Source organism: Culex pipiens, chromosome 3 (assembly GCF_016801865.2).
Source record: "Culex pipiens pallens isolate TS chromosome 3, TS_CPP_V2, whole genome shotgun sequence".
Classification (NCBI taxonomy): Eukaryota; Metazoa; Arthropoda; class Insecta; order Diptera; family Culicidae; genus Culex; species Culex pipiens.
The window spans coordinates 63,974,236-63,991,831 of NC_068939.1; the positions used below are offsets into that span (position 1 = coordinate 63,974,236).

The 17,596-nt window shown below is 33.7% G+C and overlaps 2 protein-coding genes across 3 annotated transcripts; both read left to right on the top strand.

Annotated features, from left to right (window-relative positions):
• Positions 1-6,234: 6,234 nt before the first annotated feature.
• LOC120418542 (uncharacterized) lies at positions 6,235-7,741 on the top strand. The gene is made up of 3 exons (XM_039580976.2): positions 6,235-6,356; positions 6,418-6,535; positions 6,606-7,741. Exons 1-3 carry the CDS (start codon positions 6,290-6,292, stop codon positions 6,937-6,939), a joined length of 519 nt encoding a protein of 172 aa, XP_039436910.1. The 5' UTR covers positions 6,235-6,289; the 3' UTR covers positions 6,940-7,741.
• Positions 7,742-11,463: 3,722 nt separating this feature from the next.
• LOC120418529 (uncharacterized) lies at positions 11,464-13,493 on the top strand. Of its 2 annotated transcripts, none has more exons than XM_052711123.1 (9): positions 11,464-11,582; positions 11,649-11,717; positions 11,776-11,820; positions 11,879-11,938; positions 12,003-12,029; positions 12,093-12,131; positions 12,860-13,069; positions 13,129-13,288; positions 13,353-13,493. In XM_052711123.1, the coding sequence occupies exons 1-9, from the start codon at positions 11,483-11,485 to the stop codon at positions 13,363-13,365; spliced, it is 723 nt and encodes a 240-aa protein (XP_052567083.1). In that variant the 5' UTR covers positions 11,464-11,482; the 3' UTR covers positions 13,366-13,493. The 2 variants fall into 2 exon arrangements, with proteins under 2 accessions (XP_052567083.1, XP_052567084.1); XM_052711124.1 differs by having other exon boundaries at positions 12,860-13,060.
• Positions 13,494-17,596: the final 4,103 nt, after the last annotated feature.

Here is a 17,596-nt window from a genome sequence, read left to right on the forward strand (position 1 = left end):
TCCGGAACATTCAGAATGGGTTCGTTTGCCTCTTGGAAACATTTCTAATTCAGATTTCAAATAAATTTTAAATTTCTACAGGAATTTTAAAATTTCATTAATCAAAATATGTTTTTCGAAAACTTGATAAACATTTCAACGGGTTCCCGTAGGCCACTTGGCAACATTTTTAATTCTGATTTAAAAAAATGTGATTTTTAAAAAATTAAAAAAAAATCAGTAATTTAAATATATATTTTTAAATTAATAAAAATTGTGACCAGTCAGAACAGGATCTCGTTGGCCAATTGGCAACATCTTTAATTTTGATTTCAAATAATTTTAGATTTTTCTAGAAATCTAGAAAATTTCTTAATTAACATATGCTTTTTAAAATAAACAACGAAACAACGCTGGATCTCTGATTTGGAACAGTTGACCACTTGGCAAAATTTGTATTTCTTATTTAAAATGAATTCAGATTTTTCCAGGCATAAAAAAAAATATTAATTAAAATATGCATTATTAAAATGGAAAAAGATTCGGAACTTTAGGAACGGGTTCCCAATTAACACTTGGCAATATTTCTTACTACGAATTTTAAATAATTTCATATTTTTCCAGGAATTTAAAAATTTCATTAATTAAAAAATGCTTCATAAAATACACAACAAAAAATCAAGTGTCAACTGGTACCCTGATCCGGATCATTCAGTACGGGTTCCCGTTGGCCACTTGGTAACATTTTAAAAATTAAAATTAAAATGAAAAAATCGGTTATTCAAATATATATGTTTTTAAATTAATAAAAATTGTGACCAATCAGAAAAAGTTCTCTTTGGCCACTTGGTAATATCTTTAATTTTGATTTCAAATAAATTTAGATTTTTCTAGAAATCTAAAACATTTCTTAATTAAAATATGCTTTATAAAATAAACAAAAAAAGTCTAGTGACCGCTGGTTCTCTGATTTGGATCAGTTGGCCAATTAGAAAAAAAATTATTTCTTATTTTAAATAAATTCAGATTTTTTCAGGAATTTAAAAAAAAATCATCTGAGCAATTCTCTACCAAAACCGGAAATGGATTTTATTTGTATTTTTTGATTTGGCTCAAACTTTGTGGGGGCCTTCCCTATGACCAAAGAAGCCATTTTGCATCATTAGTTTGTCCATATAAATTTCCATACAAATTTGGCAGCTGTTCATACAAAAATGGTACGTAAATATTCGAAAATCTGTAACTTTTGAAAGAATTTTTTGATCAATTTGGTTTCTTCGGCAAAGTTGTAGGTATTGTTAAGGACTATTTAGAAAAAAATGGGTACACGGAAAAAAAATTTCCCGATTTTTTTATTAACTTTTTTTTCACAAAAACTCAAATTCCGAAAATACGTATTTTTTGATTTTTTGATATGTTTTAGGGGACAAAAATCCGCAATTTTCAATGTTAATACATGAAACATTCGTGAAATTTTCCGATCTTTTCGAAAAAAATATTTTGAAATTTTTTAAATCAATACTAGCATTTTAAATGGGCATAATATTCAATGTTTGGTCATCTTAAAATGTTAGTCTTGATTTAATTTTTTTCAAAATAATTTTTCCGAAAAGATCGGAAAATTTCACGAATGTTTCATATATTAACATTGAAAATTGAACCATTAGTTGCTGAGATATCGTCATTAGAAAATCGTGGGCTGTTTGGGTGAGACTTAGAAAACTTCAATTTTCGTGTTTCTTTTTCTTTAAGTCGCTGTATCTCAACAACCAGAGGTCCAATCTTCAATGTCACTTAGACAATTTTATAGCAAATTTTCTGAACTTTTCAAAAAAAATATTTTTGGAAATGGTCACTCATGGTCACTATTTTTAAAAATCGAAAAACTGCAAATATTTCGCTGAAATCAAACTTTCGGTGGTATATCTTGAAAACGGGGCCCTTTATAAAAAAATGTGTAAAGTAATTTTCGATTGCAAATTCAATTTTGCATTAAAAAAATGAGGTCAAAAAAATGTTATGTATGAAATTTCGATTTTTTCCAAAAATCACCAGTTTTTCAAAAAATCATAACTCGGCGGCAGATTTTTTGACCATGTTTCTCTATAGCTCAAAAGTTGCGGATTTTTGTCCCCTAAAACATATCAAAAAATCTCGAAAATCAAAAAATACGTATTTTGGGAATTTGAGTTTTTGTGAAAAAAAAGTTAATAAAAAAATCGGGAATTTTTTTTTCCGTGTACCTATTTTTTTCTAAATAGTCCTTAACAATACCAACAACTTTGCCGAAGACACCAAATTGATCAAAAAATTCCATCAAAAGTTACAGATTTTCGAATATTTACGTACCATATTTGTATGAACAGCTGCCAAATTTGTATGGAAATTTATATGGACAAACTAATGATGCAAAATGGCTTCTTTGGTTATAGGGAAGGCCCCCACAAAGTTTGAGCCAAATCAAAAAATACAAAAAATAAAAATGGTCGAAATCGGCCGGTTTTGTAGAGAATTGCTCATCTATTAAAATATGCTCTATTAAAATAAATAAAAGATCCGGAACATTCAGAATGGGTTTCCGGATGCCACTTGACAACATTTCTTATTCGGATTTCAAATAAATTTTGAATTTATACAGGAATTTTAAAATTTCATTAATCAAAATATGTTTTTCGAAAACTTGATAAACATTTCAAATGTTCACTGGTTCCCTAATCCAGAACATTCCGAACGGGTTCCCGTAGGCCACTTGGCAATATTTCTAATTCTGATTTCAAATAAATTTTGTATTTTTACAGGAATTTTAAAATTTCATTGATCAAAATATGTTTTTGGAAAACTTGATAAAAATTTCAAATGTTCACTGGTTTCCTAATCCGGAAAATTTAAAACGGGTTCCTGTTGGTCACCGGGCCACATTTCTGATTTTGAATTAATTCTGATTTTTCTAGAAATCTAGAAAATTTCTTTATTAGCAAATGCTTTATAAAATAAACAAAAAAAAGTCAAGTGATTGCTGGTTCTCTGATTTGGAACAGTTGGCCAATTGCAAAATTTGTATTTCTTATTTTAAATAAATTCAGATTTTTCCAGGAATTGAAAATTTCATTAATTAAAATATGCATTATTAAAATTAATAACAAAAAATCAAGTGTCCACGTCCAATGTCCAATGTTCCCGTTGACCACATTGCAACATCTTTAATTCTGATTTCAAATAAATCGTGTTTTTTTCCAAAAATATAAAAAAAATAGTTTTTAAAATATATTTTTTTTCCATTAATACAATTGTGAAATTGTACAATGTCAATTGAAATGTTTATATTTAAAAAAACAGCATATTTTAATTAAGAAATTTTCTAGATTTCTAGAAAAATCAGAAATAATTCAAAATCAGAAAGAGAAATAAGGCCAGGTGACCAACAGGAACCCGTTTTAAATGTTCCGGATTAGGGAACCAGTGAACATTTGAAATGTTTATCAAGTTTTCGAAAAACATATTTTGATTAATGAAAATTTAAAATTCCTGTAAAAAATCAAAATTTATTTGAAATTCGAATTAGAAATGTTGCCAAGTGGCTAACGGGAACCCGTACTGAATGTTCCGGATCAGGGAACCAGTTAACACTTGATTTTTTTTTTGTATATTTTATAAAGCATTTTTTAATTAATGAAATTGTTAAATTCCTCGAAAAATCTGAATTTATTTAAAATTCGTGATAAGAAATATCGCCAGGTGGCCATCGGGAACCCGTTCTGAATGTTCCGGATTCGGAACAGTTGGCCACTTGGCAACATTTTTATTTCTAATTTTAAATAAATTCAGATTTTTCCAGGAATTCAAAAATTTCATTAATTAAAATATGCATTATTAAAATTAATAACAAAAAAATCAAGTGTCTTCTGGTTCCCTGATCCAGAACATTCAGAACGGGTTCCCGATGGCCACTTGGCAATATTTCTTATTCCTATTTCAAATAAGTTTTGAATTTTTCCAGGAATTTAAAAATTTCATGAATCAAAATATGTTTTTTTGAAAACTTGATAAAATCTTCAAATGTTCACTGGTTCCCTAATCCAGAACATTTAAAACGGGTTTCTTTTGATCACCAGGCATTTCTGATTCTGATTTTGAATTAATTCTGATTTTTCTAGAAATCTAGAAAATTTATTTATTTTATTATGCTTTAAAAAATAAACAAAAAAAATCAAGTATCCACTGGTTCCCTGATTCGGAACATCCAGAATAGGTTACCGTTGGCCACTTTCGAATTAATTAATTTTTTTCCAGAATCCTTGAAAATTTCTTAATGAAAAAATGCTTTTAAAATTTAAAAAAAAGTCAAGTGTCCACTGGTTCCATGATCCGGAACATCCAGAATAGGTTACCGTTGGCCACTTGGCCACATTTCTGATTTTGATTTTGAATCAATTTAGATGTTTTTTTCAGATACATTAAAAATGTCTTAATAAAAACTTCTTAATAAAATTAATAAAAATATAAAATTTCCACAGGTTTCCTGATCCGGAACATTCAGAGCAGGTTCCCGTTGGCCACTTGGCCATGTTTTGGAGGTAATATGAATTTGAAGTAGCAAAGATTGCTTCAACAACACATTTGTTTATATCTGTCTGACACATTGGAATTGTGAAAATATTGCTTATTTTTTCCAGAGTTTCCGGATCCGGATAGACCGGAACCGGTTTTCAATGGCCACGTTTTCAATTAGACGCCTTCAAACATGCTGGGACCAACATTTTTTTTTAGTTTGTATGGATTGTTTGATGCTATAGTGTGTTCACTTCGCATTAGGAGCAAAAAACTTCAAAATTTTGAAGTTTCTGCACAGTTTTGGTCAATATTCCGGATTTCCTCCGGAACCGGTTACGGGAACCGGCCAATGGGACCAAATCTTGAGTTTTTCTAACAATTTACCGTCGAATGACACCGGAAGCATCCAAAAAGACCTAATTGATCAGAAGTTACAGAGAAAACAAAATAAAAAATATTTTTCGACGGGGGGTGATTCATATGCAAAACTTCTGCATTGAATATCTCGAGTTAGGATAACAATAAAAATATGCGCCAGGTTGCATTGTGTTCGGGAAGCCGATCTCTAGAGGAGCATTTTTTTTCGTGCTGCCAAAAAATAAAAAAAATATTTTGTTACGCTGTGTTACCAAAACAAATTTGAAGACATTTGGTTGTATCATTGCTGAGATATAGCTATTTGATGTTAGCAGTTTCAAACAACGGGTGACACGATATCTCTACACTGCCTTGATTAAATCGGCTCAAAATTTTGGTGAAGACTCGTTAACCCAGTCCTGTGTGCATGACGAATGCCAAATTAAAAAAAAAACTCATTTTAAAAAGATAAAAATAGTTTTGTGTTTTTCTTATAAAAAATCGTCAGTTTTTAAATTCTGTATTTTTTTTAAAAGTAAAATATAAAAATCGGGCTTCGTCATGCACACGGAATATGTCTTGAGAGTCTTCACCCCGAATTTCAGCCAATTTGGTCCATCCTATCTCGAGATATCGCGGCAACCGTAAATCAACTCGGTGTTTCGATAAAAATGCTCGGAAAGTTTGACAGTCCGCTTTGCGCACGGCAAAATGTTGAGCTTAAAATCGTATCTAACTCAGTTTAATCATGTAATATCTTCATGAAACATTCAGGAGTGATTGAAAATCATCTTTTTACTGGATTCAATAAATTATCTATAATATGAAATTTTGTGATTTTCTACAAGTATGTAACCCCTTAATTTGTTGGCCCTATTTCAAAGGAGGAGGGCGACATTAGCTTTGAAAAATATTGGTTAAGGCCTAATTTCAGCCTATTAAATTTTAACAATCTAAACTCAGTTGAAAACCTTCTGTTCCGAACGATAAAGTTAAATATAGTGAAACCTACAGATTTTTGGGGAATTCCCTCAAACATCCAATCCTGTTCAATATAAACAGGTTCGCGCTAGGGTGATCATCCTAAGGGTTTGAATATTTTATGCATTCACTTGTATGATACATTTTTTTTAAACTGGTATTGTGCATGGTTTGAATGTTAAATTGTATTTTTTTCTGAATGATGTTTAATGTAAAGAAAAAATATCACCCTGAGTTTTCGAGATCTTTCAAAGCTGTTTCTAGTATAACGATAATCCATGTGGTTCCACCTATGTTACACTATTCCGCCAAAAGCCGAGTATAAAACCTGGGATCAATAAATATTCAGTTTCCAATAACGCTTGAACCGCCTACCGAACACACCCAAGGTTACCTCCGGCAATTTGACATTTTAGTCACAATGAAAGATTTATTTAATATCTTTGGCTTAAGTGTGGTGATTGGACTTTTCGTAATTTCAACAAACGGTAAGAGTTAAGAGATATTTGATAAATGTTCATCAATTGCATGTGTTATTTTAATTATTAGCAATTTATCAAAGCAGAAGCTTAGAGGAATCAACAATCAATTCAGCGGTACCAGCACATCCAATTGCCGAGTTCATCTTGAATCCGTCATCTGTTCATCGACAAAAGCGACAACTGGGGTAAGTTCTACCATTTTAAGCTGCTACCGCTTAGAATTCTAGTCTAACCACATTTTCTTCCAAACATTAGCGGCTTCGGCTTCGGCAGTTCCAGCGCCAACGCCAACGCCTTCAGTAGTGGCTTTGGACCGCACGGATTCGGATCGAGTGCGGCGAACGCGCAGGCTCAGTCTTTCCAGAGCGGAGGACCTCTCGGTTCGTTTGGTGCATCGGCGGCCAATGCCGCGTCCCAGGGATTCAGCGTTGGACCCAAAGGGTTGGCCGGGTCGGCGTCGTTTTCGGGCAGTCAATCGTACCAGCTGCCCGGCCGTAAAACACTCTCGATTGCGTACTCGAACGGGTTCAGTTTGGGCAAGAATGGTCGTCCGCAAATTTCTAGGGGGCAGTCGATCAGTTGGAGTTGAGATTATGTAGAATTGTCAACTAATTGTGGGTGAAATTAGTTGAATAATGAAACCTTTATATACCTCGTGTAAATGTTAAGCTGAAAATTTGATAGAGCCCTAATAAAAAACAATCGTATCAAGTGAATTTAAATGTTGAGAATAGATAAGATGAGACACCACTACTTGACCACTACACTTAAATCCCGATGGTTTGACATCAATTGTTGTCGAGCCATAGGGGTCAATTTTTAGTTAGACACCCTCTTCACAGGGAGCTTACAACTCTACCAAACATTTATTTCGATAGAGTTGGTGAACTCCGGGTAAAAAGTGACAGTTAGTCAAATTTTAGTTTAATATTGTCAAATCAATGGAGTAAAAACTAAAAAAAAGTCAAATGAAAAAGTTACCAATTACTAAGGGCTAAGTGTTATAGGACCTCCTACATTTGAAATCACTGAATAGCAAAAGCTACACAATTTCATGAATAAATGAAAGTTGCTGGTATTTAAAATTGAGGTGAAAAGTCATCGATTGTGATTGGACACTCAAAAATATTTTAACTGAATGGATGTGCATGGAAAAGAATATCTGAATAAATATAAATTAAAAAAGGGCTCTGTGTTCAGTGAAATATCTTACTTTTCTTACCATTGATTTTAAAATTTGATGAAATTGTACATTGCCCCAAACCACAAGGTCACAAATTAGTAGACAAAAATACATTATAAAAAATTAAAGAGAAATTTTAATCGTAAGGCTCTGAATTAAAATGTATCACAATAAATTGATGAAAATAATTTTAAGTGTAAAATACATATTTTTTTTAATATGTGGTGGAAGTGTAATAGTACCCTAATGGTTAATAAATGAGCAATTCTGTGAGATTTTGGTCATTTGATTTTTTTTTTTTTGTATTTTCTAATCCGGCTGAAACTTTTTTGGTGCCTTCGCTAAGTCCAATGAAGCCATTTTGCATCATTAGTTTGTCCATATAATTTTCCATACAAATTTGGCAGCTGTCCCTACGAAAATGATATGTTAAAATTCAAAAATTGGTATCTTTTGAAGAAATTTTCTGATCGATTTGGTGTCTTGGGCAAAGTTGTAGGTATGGATATGGACTACACTAAAAAAATGATACACGGTAAAAATTTTTTTGGTTATTTTTATTTTCACTTTTTGACACTAAAATTTGATTTGCGAAAAAAAAACACTATTTTTATTTTATTTTCTGATATGTTTTAGCGAACATAAAATGCCAACTTTTCAGAAATTTCCAGAAAATTCCTTCAAAAGATACAGATTTTTGAATTTTCACATGTCATTTTTGTATGAACAGCTGCCAAATTTGTATGGAAAATTATATGGACAATCTAATGATGCAAAATGGCTTCTTTGGGCATACCGAAGGCACCAAAAAAGTTTCAGGCGGATTAAAAACTACATAATTTAAAATTAAAGAAAAAATACCGATTCCGTAGAGAACTGCTCAAATGCGAAAATCAAAGCTATTCTCAACTTTTGTTCTACAACAAACTTTAGGGTAGAATAGTCATCAATGAGACACGGGGAACAATGATAAAATGGCTCTCACAAGTCGTAGTTTCAACCAATCAGGCTCATATTTGGGGGAAAGGTGTATCTACTGAATACACGTCTGCTATAATAGTGGCTTTGGTCATGGAAGCTCCCTTGAAAAGTTATTCATAAATGTTTGATTCTGGGATGTAAAAGTAAATTATGGACAAAAAACACTTTTTCGCTCGTAGGCTGCCATTTACACCAAAACTAATATTTCTTCAAATTTCTTTCGACGTTCCATAGGGATTGAGTTGGGCTACAATGTCCTTTCATTAGGTTTGATCAAAATTTAGAATAAACCCAGAATCCAGGGCTGTCTCATTGTTCCCCACTCATTTTAGCCCATGGGTAACAATGAGACACTTTGATTTTTCTTCATTAAACATTTCAAAATCCATGTAAATCTGTCAAAACATGAATTGAAAGTGATTTTTGGCATATTTATAGAGTTTTAACTTCATTTAACCAAAAATACAATGTTATTTGGTATAAATATATGGATTTTACAAAATTTAAATACTTTTTAGTATAACTTTTGTTAATTAAAGTTTCATGTTGGCAAAATTGCTCTAAAATGTTCAAGGAAAGTCACCTGTAATGGAACAATACAAAAACATGATGTTTTGCTTGAAAAGTATTGATTTTCGTAGAGTGTCTCATTGTTCCCCAACTGTCTCATTGTTCCTGCCAAGTGCGTCTACAATGAGACAGTTGAATAACTCTGGCTGTAGATGTCGGATCGATCTCATATTTTGGTCAATGTTAGAACACACTGAAAGAAAGAAAATGCAACAAAAAGCTCATTAAAGCATGCTGATGAAAAAAATAGAAAAATCGTTGTAAGTTGAAAACCAAAAGTGTCTCATTGATGACTACCCTACCCTACTTCTTTTGTCTGATTTTTTTCTTGTTTTATTTTTAGTAACTATTAGCATGTATCTTGTTTAGTTTAACCACCTTCTATCATTACATTTTGCCTATCTAATTTTATCATGTTTTTTTACATTTACTGCTAATGGTGCCATTATCATTTAGATTGTAAAGAAATGCGTAGAGGCATAGTCTGGGGCACTGCTTACTTATTTATACTTAAAATTTAATAAATGTTAGTAAAAAACATTGCCTGTGATAAATGACATTTTTCAAAACATTGGCATTTAAAGTCACATAAAACAAGTCAAACTTCCAGGGAGCGGCCGTGGCTGACTGGTCACGGTGTTCGCTTTGTAAGCGAATGGTCCTCGGTTCGATTCCCATCTGCTCCCAACGAGAAAGTATAGGAATTATAAATCTTGAAACTCTGAACATGAACGAAAAATCAAACTCGCTCGAGTCGGGGTTCGATCCCCCGTCCTTTGGATTGGTAAGCAAAAATGCTAACCACTAGGCCATCACGGCTAGGTGAGCTATGAATGGAATTAGGAATACTATTACTATCAACTATATACGCGCTGGGTCCTTGTCCATTTGACAAGGGTTCGGAAGTTCTAAATAACGTTTGAAACCGATTGGTGCAAACGTTCTTCAGGGCAGGGCTTGTCGATAAAGCTGAAGTACCTCGCGCTCGGCTAGCCAGCGTAAAAATGGGTCACCGAAGCTCGGCAGAGCTAACACCTTCCAATTGCCTATGTGAGTTATTTGCATGTATAGAATGTAGATCTAAAAATACACGGAAACAACTCAATTTGTAAGAAGTGACCGCGTGGTCCCGTTTGGTTGGTTGCACACACACACACATAAAACAAGTCAAACTTCCAAACCTTTCCTAAAACTTTAAGAGTTCTTCTTTCCAATGCTTGTTGAAGTTCAATAATTGGTTGAAAAATTGATTTTTTTTTATCAAAGCCCGTCTACACCCAGAACTGGACATCGACATACGAGAGGATAGAGAGCACGATTCGGTAGTAAAATGGTACTGTGTGCGGACTGAGAGGATAAATCCCGAAACTACCGAAAGTACTTTACTCATGGGTTCATCTTCAAAAAAAGTTCATCTTTCAAAAAAAATTACCGGTGCCGAGACTCGAACCCAAGACCTTCGGCATATTGAACCGTGCCTTTGCAGTATGGGTCACTATGGTTCGGTGACTATATGGCGGTCATTTGTCCATATAAGCCACTCAATAGGATGAACTGTTCCAATCAACGAATGAACACGCGAGAGGAATATACTCTCGCAAAATACCACTTTCCTCACGTTTCTTTTCGTGAGGACTATCCGTTCTTTAACTTTGGGTGTAGAGGCGGGGTTAGGTTGTAGAGAATTAAGGAATCTAAATGAATACTAAACTGAGAAAAAAGAGTTCCCAAAATCGTGAAAAAGCGTTCATGAAAATGAGAACCTCGAACAAAGTGTTGAAATCCCACGGTACGATTTTGAAAAACGTACCATGAAATTTGATTATGGGACTTTTTTTTCTCCGTGTACCTCGAAGTTACTCAAATATTGCCTGAAATAGACAAAGGGGAAATTTTCGTATGCTTGGCAGGCACTCGCTCCTTATTCCATCCAATTTGCTGATTTTCACTATTTAAACAACTAATTTTGAAAAAAAAAAATTGATAGAAACTTGCTGGCTCACTTCTTATTGAGCTGTTTATCACTCGATATTAGATGAAAACGCTTTTTATGAGCTGTTATTGAATGTCAAAGTGCTGATATGGCAACATTAGAGGTACGATGGAATTAGACGCTGTTCCCCTAATAAAAGTTTAAAAATAATAAAAGCAAGAAGTGAAAGCTATTTTATTATTTTTTTGTTTCTTACAAAAAGACAAACTATCTTCCACCACATTGCATGCGCGTGGAAATATATTCACTAAATAACCATAAAGTGTCTCTTTAAAACTGCTTCCGGACCACCGTTAAAACAGGTTTTGCCAAATTTAGCCATATTTTGGGATGTTTCTAGAATCTGTCGCAGGAAGCAAACTTTAGTTAATCGGAGACTGCGAGACCAATCGGACTAAGAGCAGTATGAAGTTGTTGTGTTTTTGTGTTGTTTTGGTGCGTTTGAAGATGGTCCTCACCCTTCCGGCGCAACAGTTCAAACCCGGAATCCCTATAACTCCCACAGGTGTAGACGCGAAATGAGTTATTGTTTTGAAATGTGTGACTTAATAGAGGATTTATATTCTTTTAGTGAACCAAATACCTGGTCAAGCCAATGGAATAATCGGAGAAAGTTCAAGCTCAAAGGCAACAGCTTCAGGTGACTTTGAATAAAATAAATTAGTTTGCAGTGAGTTATTTGAAGGGTTTATTTACAGTTTCTATATCGCAACCAGCTGTCCCACAAACAGTTGCCACGCAATGTAAGTTATGTGTGATTTGTTTTCAGCAGGTACTAAACTATATAATTATGCTTTGCAGATAGTAATAGTCCATCCCAAAGTTTCAATAGTTTTGCAACGAGGACATCAATACTTTCGGGTTAGTTGCAATCAGTTTTTATATCCATTCATTTGAATCATTTTTTTTCAAATTCCTCAAACAGCCGTAACTTCAGCTCCGCAAATTCAGTGTAAGATTTGATTAAATTAGACAAGATAGTGCCAACATACTAATCAATTAATATTTTTTGTAGACTACCAACCACAAACATATCAGTCGTACAGGCCACAAAGTAAGTAAATTAATATTCATCAAATACATCTTGGTGTTAAAGCAAAGCAGAGATAGATCGCGAAGCTTGGAGATTTCGCGTGTGATTCCCTGAATACCGGTTTATGTTTGAAAAGAAGAGTTTTCGAAAAATTCAAATTTGACTTATGTTGTGGGTGTATCTTTCGGGGCCAGGGATCAAACTAAACTGAATAAATTAACTGCCCGAAAAAGGTCAGCTCTATCACGGGTATGGAACAATCTCGAAGCTGGGTGCGTAGTCTGCGTTGACTTAGCACCTCAGTGCCAATCACTAGCCGGTTCAGTTGTTCAAAGGATTCGACAATGGCACCATCGCAAATTTCGTTGCTGCTGTTGCTGATTTGTTGGCACGGTTTTTTGGTTTTGGCCAAACCAGCTCAAAAGTATTCCCCTGGAGTGGCTATAACTCCCACAGGTGATTGTTTGTGAAGTTTTTATGGGTCAGAAATTGTTTCTGAAATTTAAAGTTTTTACAGAGACCCAACCGTCAGGTCAATTAAGTGGCGTTATTGGCACTAGTGTGGCGGATACTGTACAAACTGTTAAACCTGGTGAGTAAAGGACATCATTGCCCTAAGCCACATTTTTTTCAAATATCAGTTTCACAAGTAATCAGGAAATCTCAGCGAATTTGTACTTTTATTTTGAATAAATTAAAAGTAAGATCAAATTATTCGAATAATTTGCAACAAATAACTGTTTTTACAGCTCCAGTTCAAACGTATGTCCAACCGGCTCAACCTCAAGTAGTAACCTATCAGCAGCCTCAACCTGTGGTTTACCAAAGGCCTCAACAGATGGTGTACTACCAGCAGCAACCCCAACAGCCCCCCCAGTATTCGCAATATCCCCAGTATTATCAGCAGCCTCAGTACAGTAGTGGCCAACAACCTTACTCGTACTCCACCGGTAGACCAAGTAAGAATATTCTTGTCTTCAAAACATTGGTTTAGGATACATCACCAATTATGTTACAGGTTATAGTCTATCAGACGCTTTGTTTGGAGGGGGAAGTGGAGGAGGAAGTAGTTCCCTCAGCAGACCAGTATCGTCTGCTTTGGGAGCAGCCGGGTCGTTGGGAGCTTTGGGAGCTATTGGAACCTTGGGAGCGTTGGGCACGTTGGGTGCAGGTGCATTGTGAGTAAATTCTTGATATAGTACTAACAAAATGATTACATTTATTCATTTTGATTCTTTCTAGATTATTTGGATAGCCATAATGATTGCAGACAAACTTCTGTCGAACAGTACAATGTAGCTTAAATTTTCTAATCTTAGTTTAAATAAATGTAACTAGTATTGTTAAATAAAATAAAAAGAATGCATTCAAGAAGAGTTTGAAAAGATTGGCGGTAGGTGGGGTGGGTGGAGGGGGGGGGGGTGGCGTGGAGAAAGGTCGAAGGTTTTACGCTCGTTAATTTGTTTTATTTGTTTTAAAGTTTTGTTATGATGGGGTGTAGAGAGTCCAAAAAAAATTACGTAAGTAATAAAAAAACGGTTCTATACTCAAAAAATAAATAAAAATAAACTTAAATGACATGTGAATTTTCCTAGGTATTTACACATTCTTAATAACTATGTAGTAGACTGAAAATTCCCAAAAACCGTTTTACAAAATACAAACATTTGTACAATACTTAAAATATTTTGAAAATTGCCAAGTCAAAACTAACATTTGAAAATTGTCTAATATTATTTTATTTAATGTTTCGAATCATCAAGGGCCTAGTTTTAATTATATTTATAGAAGTTCTAGAAAAAATAATCACAAAGTTACACAAAAGTTTCGTTGTTTAACATTGAAAATTGGACCATTAGTAGCTGATATACACTGAGCAAAACTTACACAGCTCAACGAAGTGTTCTACACATGATCTGGCCCTGCTGTACAGAGCACTCAAATATCAATCGCAAAACACTTGAAATTTCGGTGATTGGCCATGAAATAATGTCAATAGTCAAACACTTGAATTTTAAATGGTGTTGAAAAATAAAAGTACGTATAAGCGATTTACAGGTTCTCGCTTGCTAGTCGTGCACGCTACCACTGCGCCGGCCGGCCAGTTGAAGACGGGAGAGTTTTTTGTGCTATTGGTTCTTGCCTCGCTTCTAGCCTTCGATGAAAGTCGCGCAAAAATCAATCAGTGAAACACATTAAATTCATGTGGATAATCCACGGATACGTCACGACTGTCATCCACATATAAAGCGAGTGAAGTCAAAATCGAACCAAGATCGAACCAAGTTTTTAGCGCGTGGCGTTTGAAAAGGTCGTATGCGCATTGGACATAAATTACAAAAATAAAAACTTTTTTCAGTCTTTTTTTCCTTGAAAAGACTTACGTTTAATCCTAGGCTTAATCTCAAATTTGAACTTGGGAACCATTTAATTACATCGAGAACCTAATGTTGGCAAATCAACACATTGGTGTTAAATTACAGCTAGTTTAAATAATTTTCTACTGAAATTTAATAAGTATTCTAAAAGCGTAATTAATTTTAACCCAACAGTCAGAACGGATCAAACCGAGGATCAAACTAATTTTATTTTGTTTCTAGGAAACTTAAGCTATTCAGTTGATTAGTTCAGTTCAGTGTGTTGTGTTGCGTTATGTTGTATTGCTTGAATAGTCAAGCAGAACTTTGATTTATTCATCTAATAAATGTTAAATGTGGAAAAAAACGTAATACCTACTTGTAACTAACTCGCAAAGACAGTGAAAACAAACAAAAACATAATTTGGGAACAAAATTTATGTAATTATGTCATACGATCTTTTCAAAAACCACACGTAAACAATATTGACAGCGCCTCTGACGAGGACTTCAGGAAACTGCATGCGTGTCAGATCCCTGGGATAATCACGTTGACTTTGAATAGTGCCTGTCAACCGCCCAAACACTTGCATTTGATAGTGGTTTGGATTGATGTTGAAACACAAACCAATTAGATCTACGATGTGACTTTATTCAATCATTCAAGTGTTTGGGCACTTGAATAAAAAGTGTGGCATATTTTCAGTGTAGGGTACGTTATCCATTAGTGGACCCCTTTCCTATAGTGGACCCTCTGAAGGGTTTTTGATGAAAAAATCAATAAAATCACATTTTCTAGCGTGGTGTTGTCTACAAATCTTTTATTTGGCATGTTCAGCATCATTTAAAACAATGTTGACTGACATTGAATCGTCCTTTTCACCAAAATAAGTGTTTTGAGTTCGGCATGTGAAATCAGCCATAGCCACTAGCATTTTCAAAACAAAACTGCATTTATATTTTTTGATTGAATTAACTATCCAATCATTTTTTGACTGATTATTTAACTTCAGTAAGTCGAAATAATGTAAGTTTAATGAATTTTACTAAAATAAAGCGAAGTACTGCTCATTTTCGAGCAAAAATTAAGGGGGTCCAATATAGGACAACGAAAATCCAAACTTTTCCAAAAGTGGACCCTGTTAATTTAACCTTCAAAAATGAAGAAAACTGTGTATTTAAGCATAAGTTTCTCTTAAACATACAATAAATACTTGTTGTTATCAACCTAAACGCATTTTTTTTTATTTTGAGCATAAATTTAGCTGTTTTCATGTTAAAAGTACCAAAAATGCTGAAGCCGTAAAAATTTATAAATAATCAAAACTATAGATTCTGCTCGGTTTGTTCTAGAGGTCGTATCGAGGTGCTCCGATTTAAATGAAACTTTCAGGGTTTGTTTGTCTATACATGAGATGAACTCATGCCAAATATGAGCCCTCTATGACAAAGGGAAGTGGGGTAAAACGGGCATTGAAGTTTGAGGTCCAAAAAATATGAAAAATCTTTAAATTGCTCGCATTTCCGTAAAACTTCATCATTTCCAACTCTCTTAGATGCATTCGAATGGTCTTTTGAAGCCCTTCAAAATGTGCTATAGACATCCAGGATTGGTTTGACTTTTTCTCATAGCTTTTGCAAATTACTGTTAAAAATGGATTTTTTTAAAACCCTAATAACTTTTCCCAACAGCCTCCAACACCCATACTCTCATAGGTCAAAAGTTAGGGAATTTCATGGACTATAAGCCTACGGTATTAACTTTTTGGCCAATTGCAGTTTTTCTCATAGTTTTAACGGTTTTTCTGGAACAAACATTTTACAACGTTAGTTTTTGCCCTGTATGCCGAGAAGACGGCACTTTTTGGTCTCAATTTTGTCATATTCGGAATCCTCGGACAATTTCACGTAAGTTAGAAGTATTGGAGTTGTAATATTGCTTTAAAAAATAATTAAATAAAACATTTTTGAAAAAAGAACTAGATCTTATTTACCCTATGCTCAATACGTCAAATGCTGTATCAAGTAGGCGAAAACTTGTTTTACCCTTAATCCGACAAAATGCTAAATAATATTTTAATTAATTCTAAATGGCATTTTTTACAATCATATTCAAAATTACAATACCTCAACCTAATGTAAAATTTTCTGAGGATTCCGAATATGTCAAAATTGAGACCAAAAAGTGCCGCTATGGAGGCCTACAGGGCAAAAACTAACGTTGTAAAATTTTTGTTCTAGAAAAACCGTAAAACTATGAGAAAAACTGCAATTGGCCAAAAAGTTACTGCCGTAGGCTTAAAGTCCATGAAATTCCCTAACTTTTGGAGGCTGTTGGGAAAAGTTATTAAGGTTTTAAAAAAATCCATTTTTAACAGTAATTTGCAAAAGCTGTGAGAAAAAGTCAAACCAATCCTGGATGTCTATAGCACGTTTTGAAGGGCTTCAAAAGACCATTCGAATGATGGTCTTGGAATTGATGAAGTTTTACGGAAATGCGAGCAATTTTAAGATTTTTCATGTTTTTTGGACCTCAAACTTCAAAGTCCGTTTTACCCCACTTCCCTTTGTCATAGAGGGCTCATATTTGGCATGAGTTCATCTCATGTATAGACAAACAAACCCTGAAAGTTTCATCCAAATCGGAGCACCTCGATACGACCTTTTTCACATCGGTGAAAAACTCGCTCTTAATTGAAGCATCATAATTGCAGTTTGAAATGATATTTTATAATAAAAAATCAATATCAACACTTTTTTTTTAATAAACATGTGTGGTTTTATCAACAACTGTCAACAAATCTATTGTTTAATTTCGGTCAACCATATGGAAAAAATTGCTTCAAAATTACCTTTTTTTATTATTTTTATGGATTTTGTTTATTTCATTGTTTTTGAATCGTTTTCTCTTATCTTTTTCGGAAATAAATGTGTTTAAATGTATGTTAGGTTATTTTGTTGTTTTAAGCAAAACTTGTAAACAAAACATATATATTATAAATTTATGATGAAAAGTGAGCAAAATCCATCTTTTATTCGTTATATCTATCATTAGACCTACACAATGCATCGAAACATCAAATATCGGTTAAATTTGGTATATAAATAACAGTTTTCCTATAGTGGACC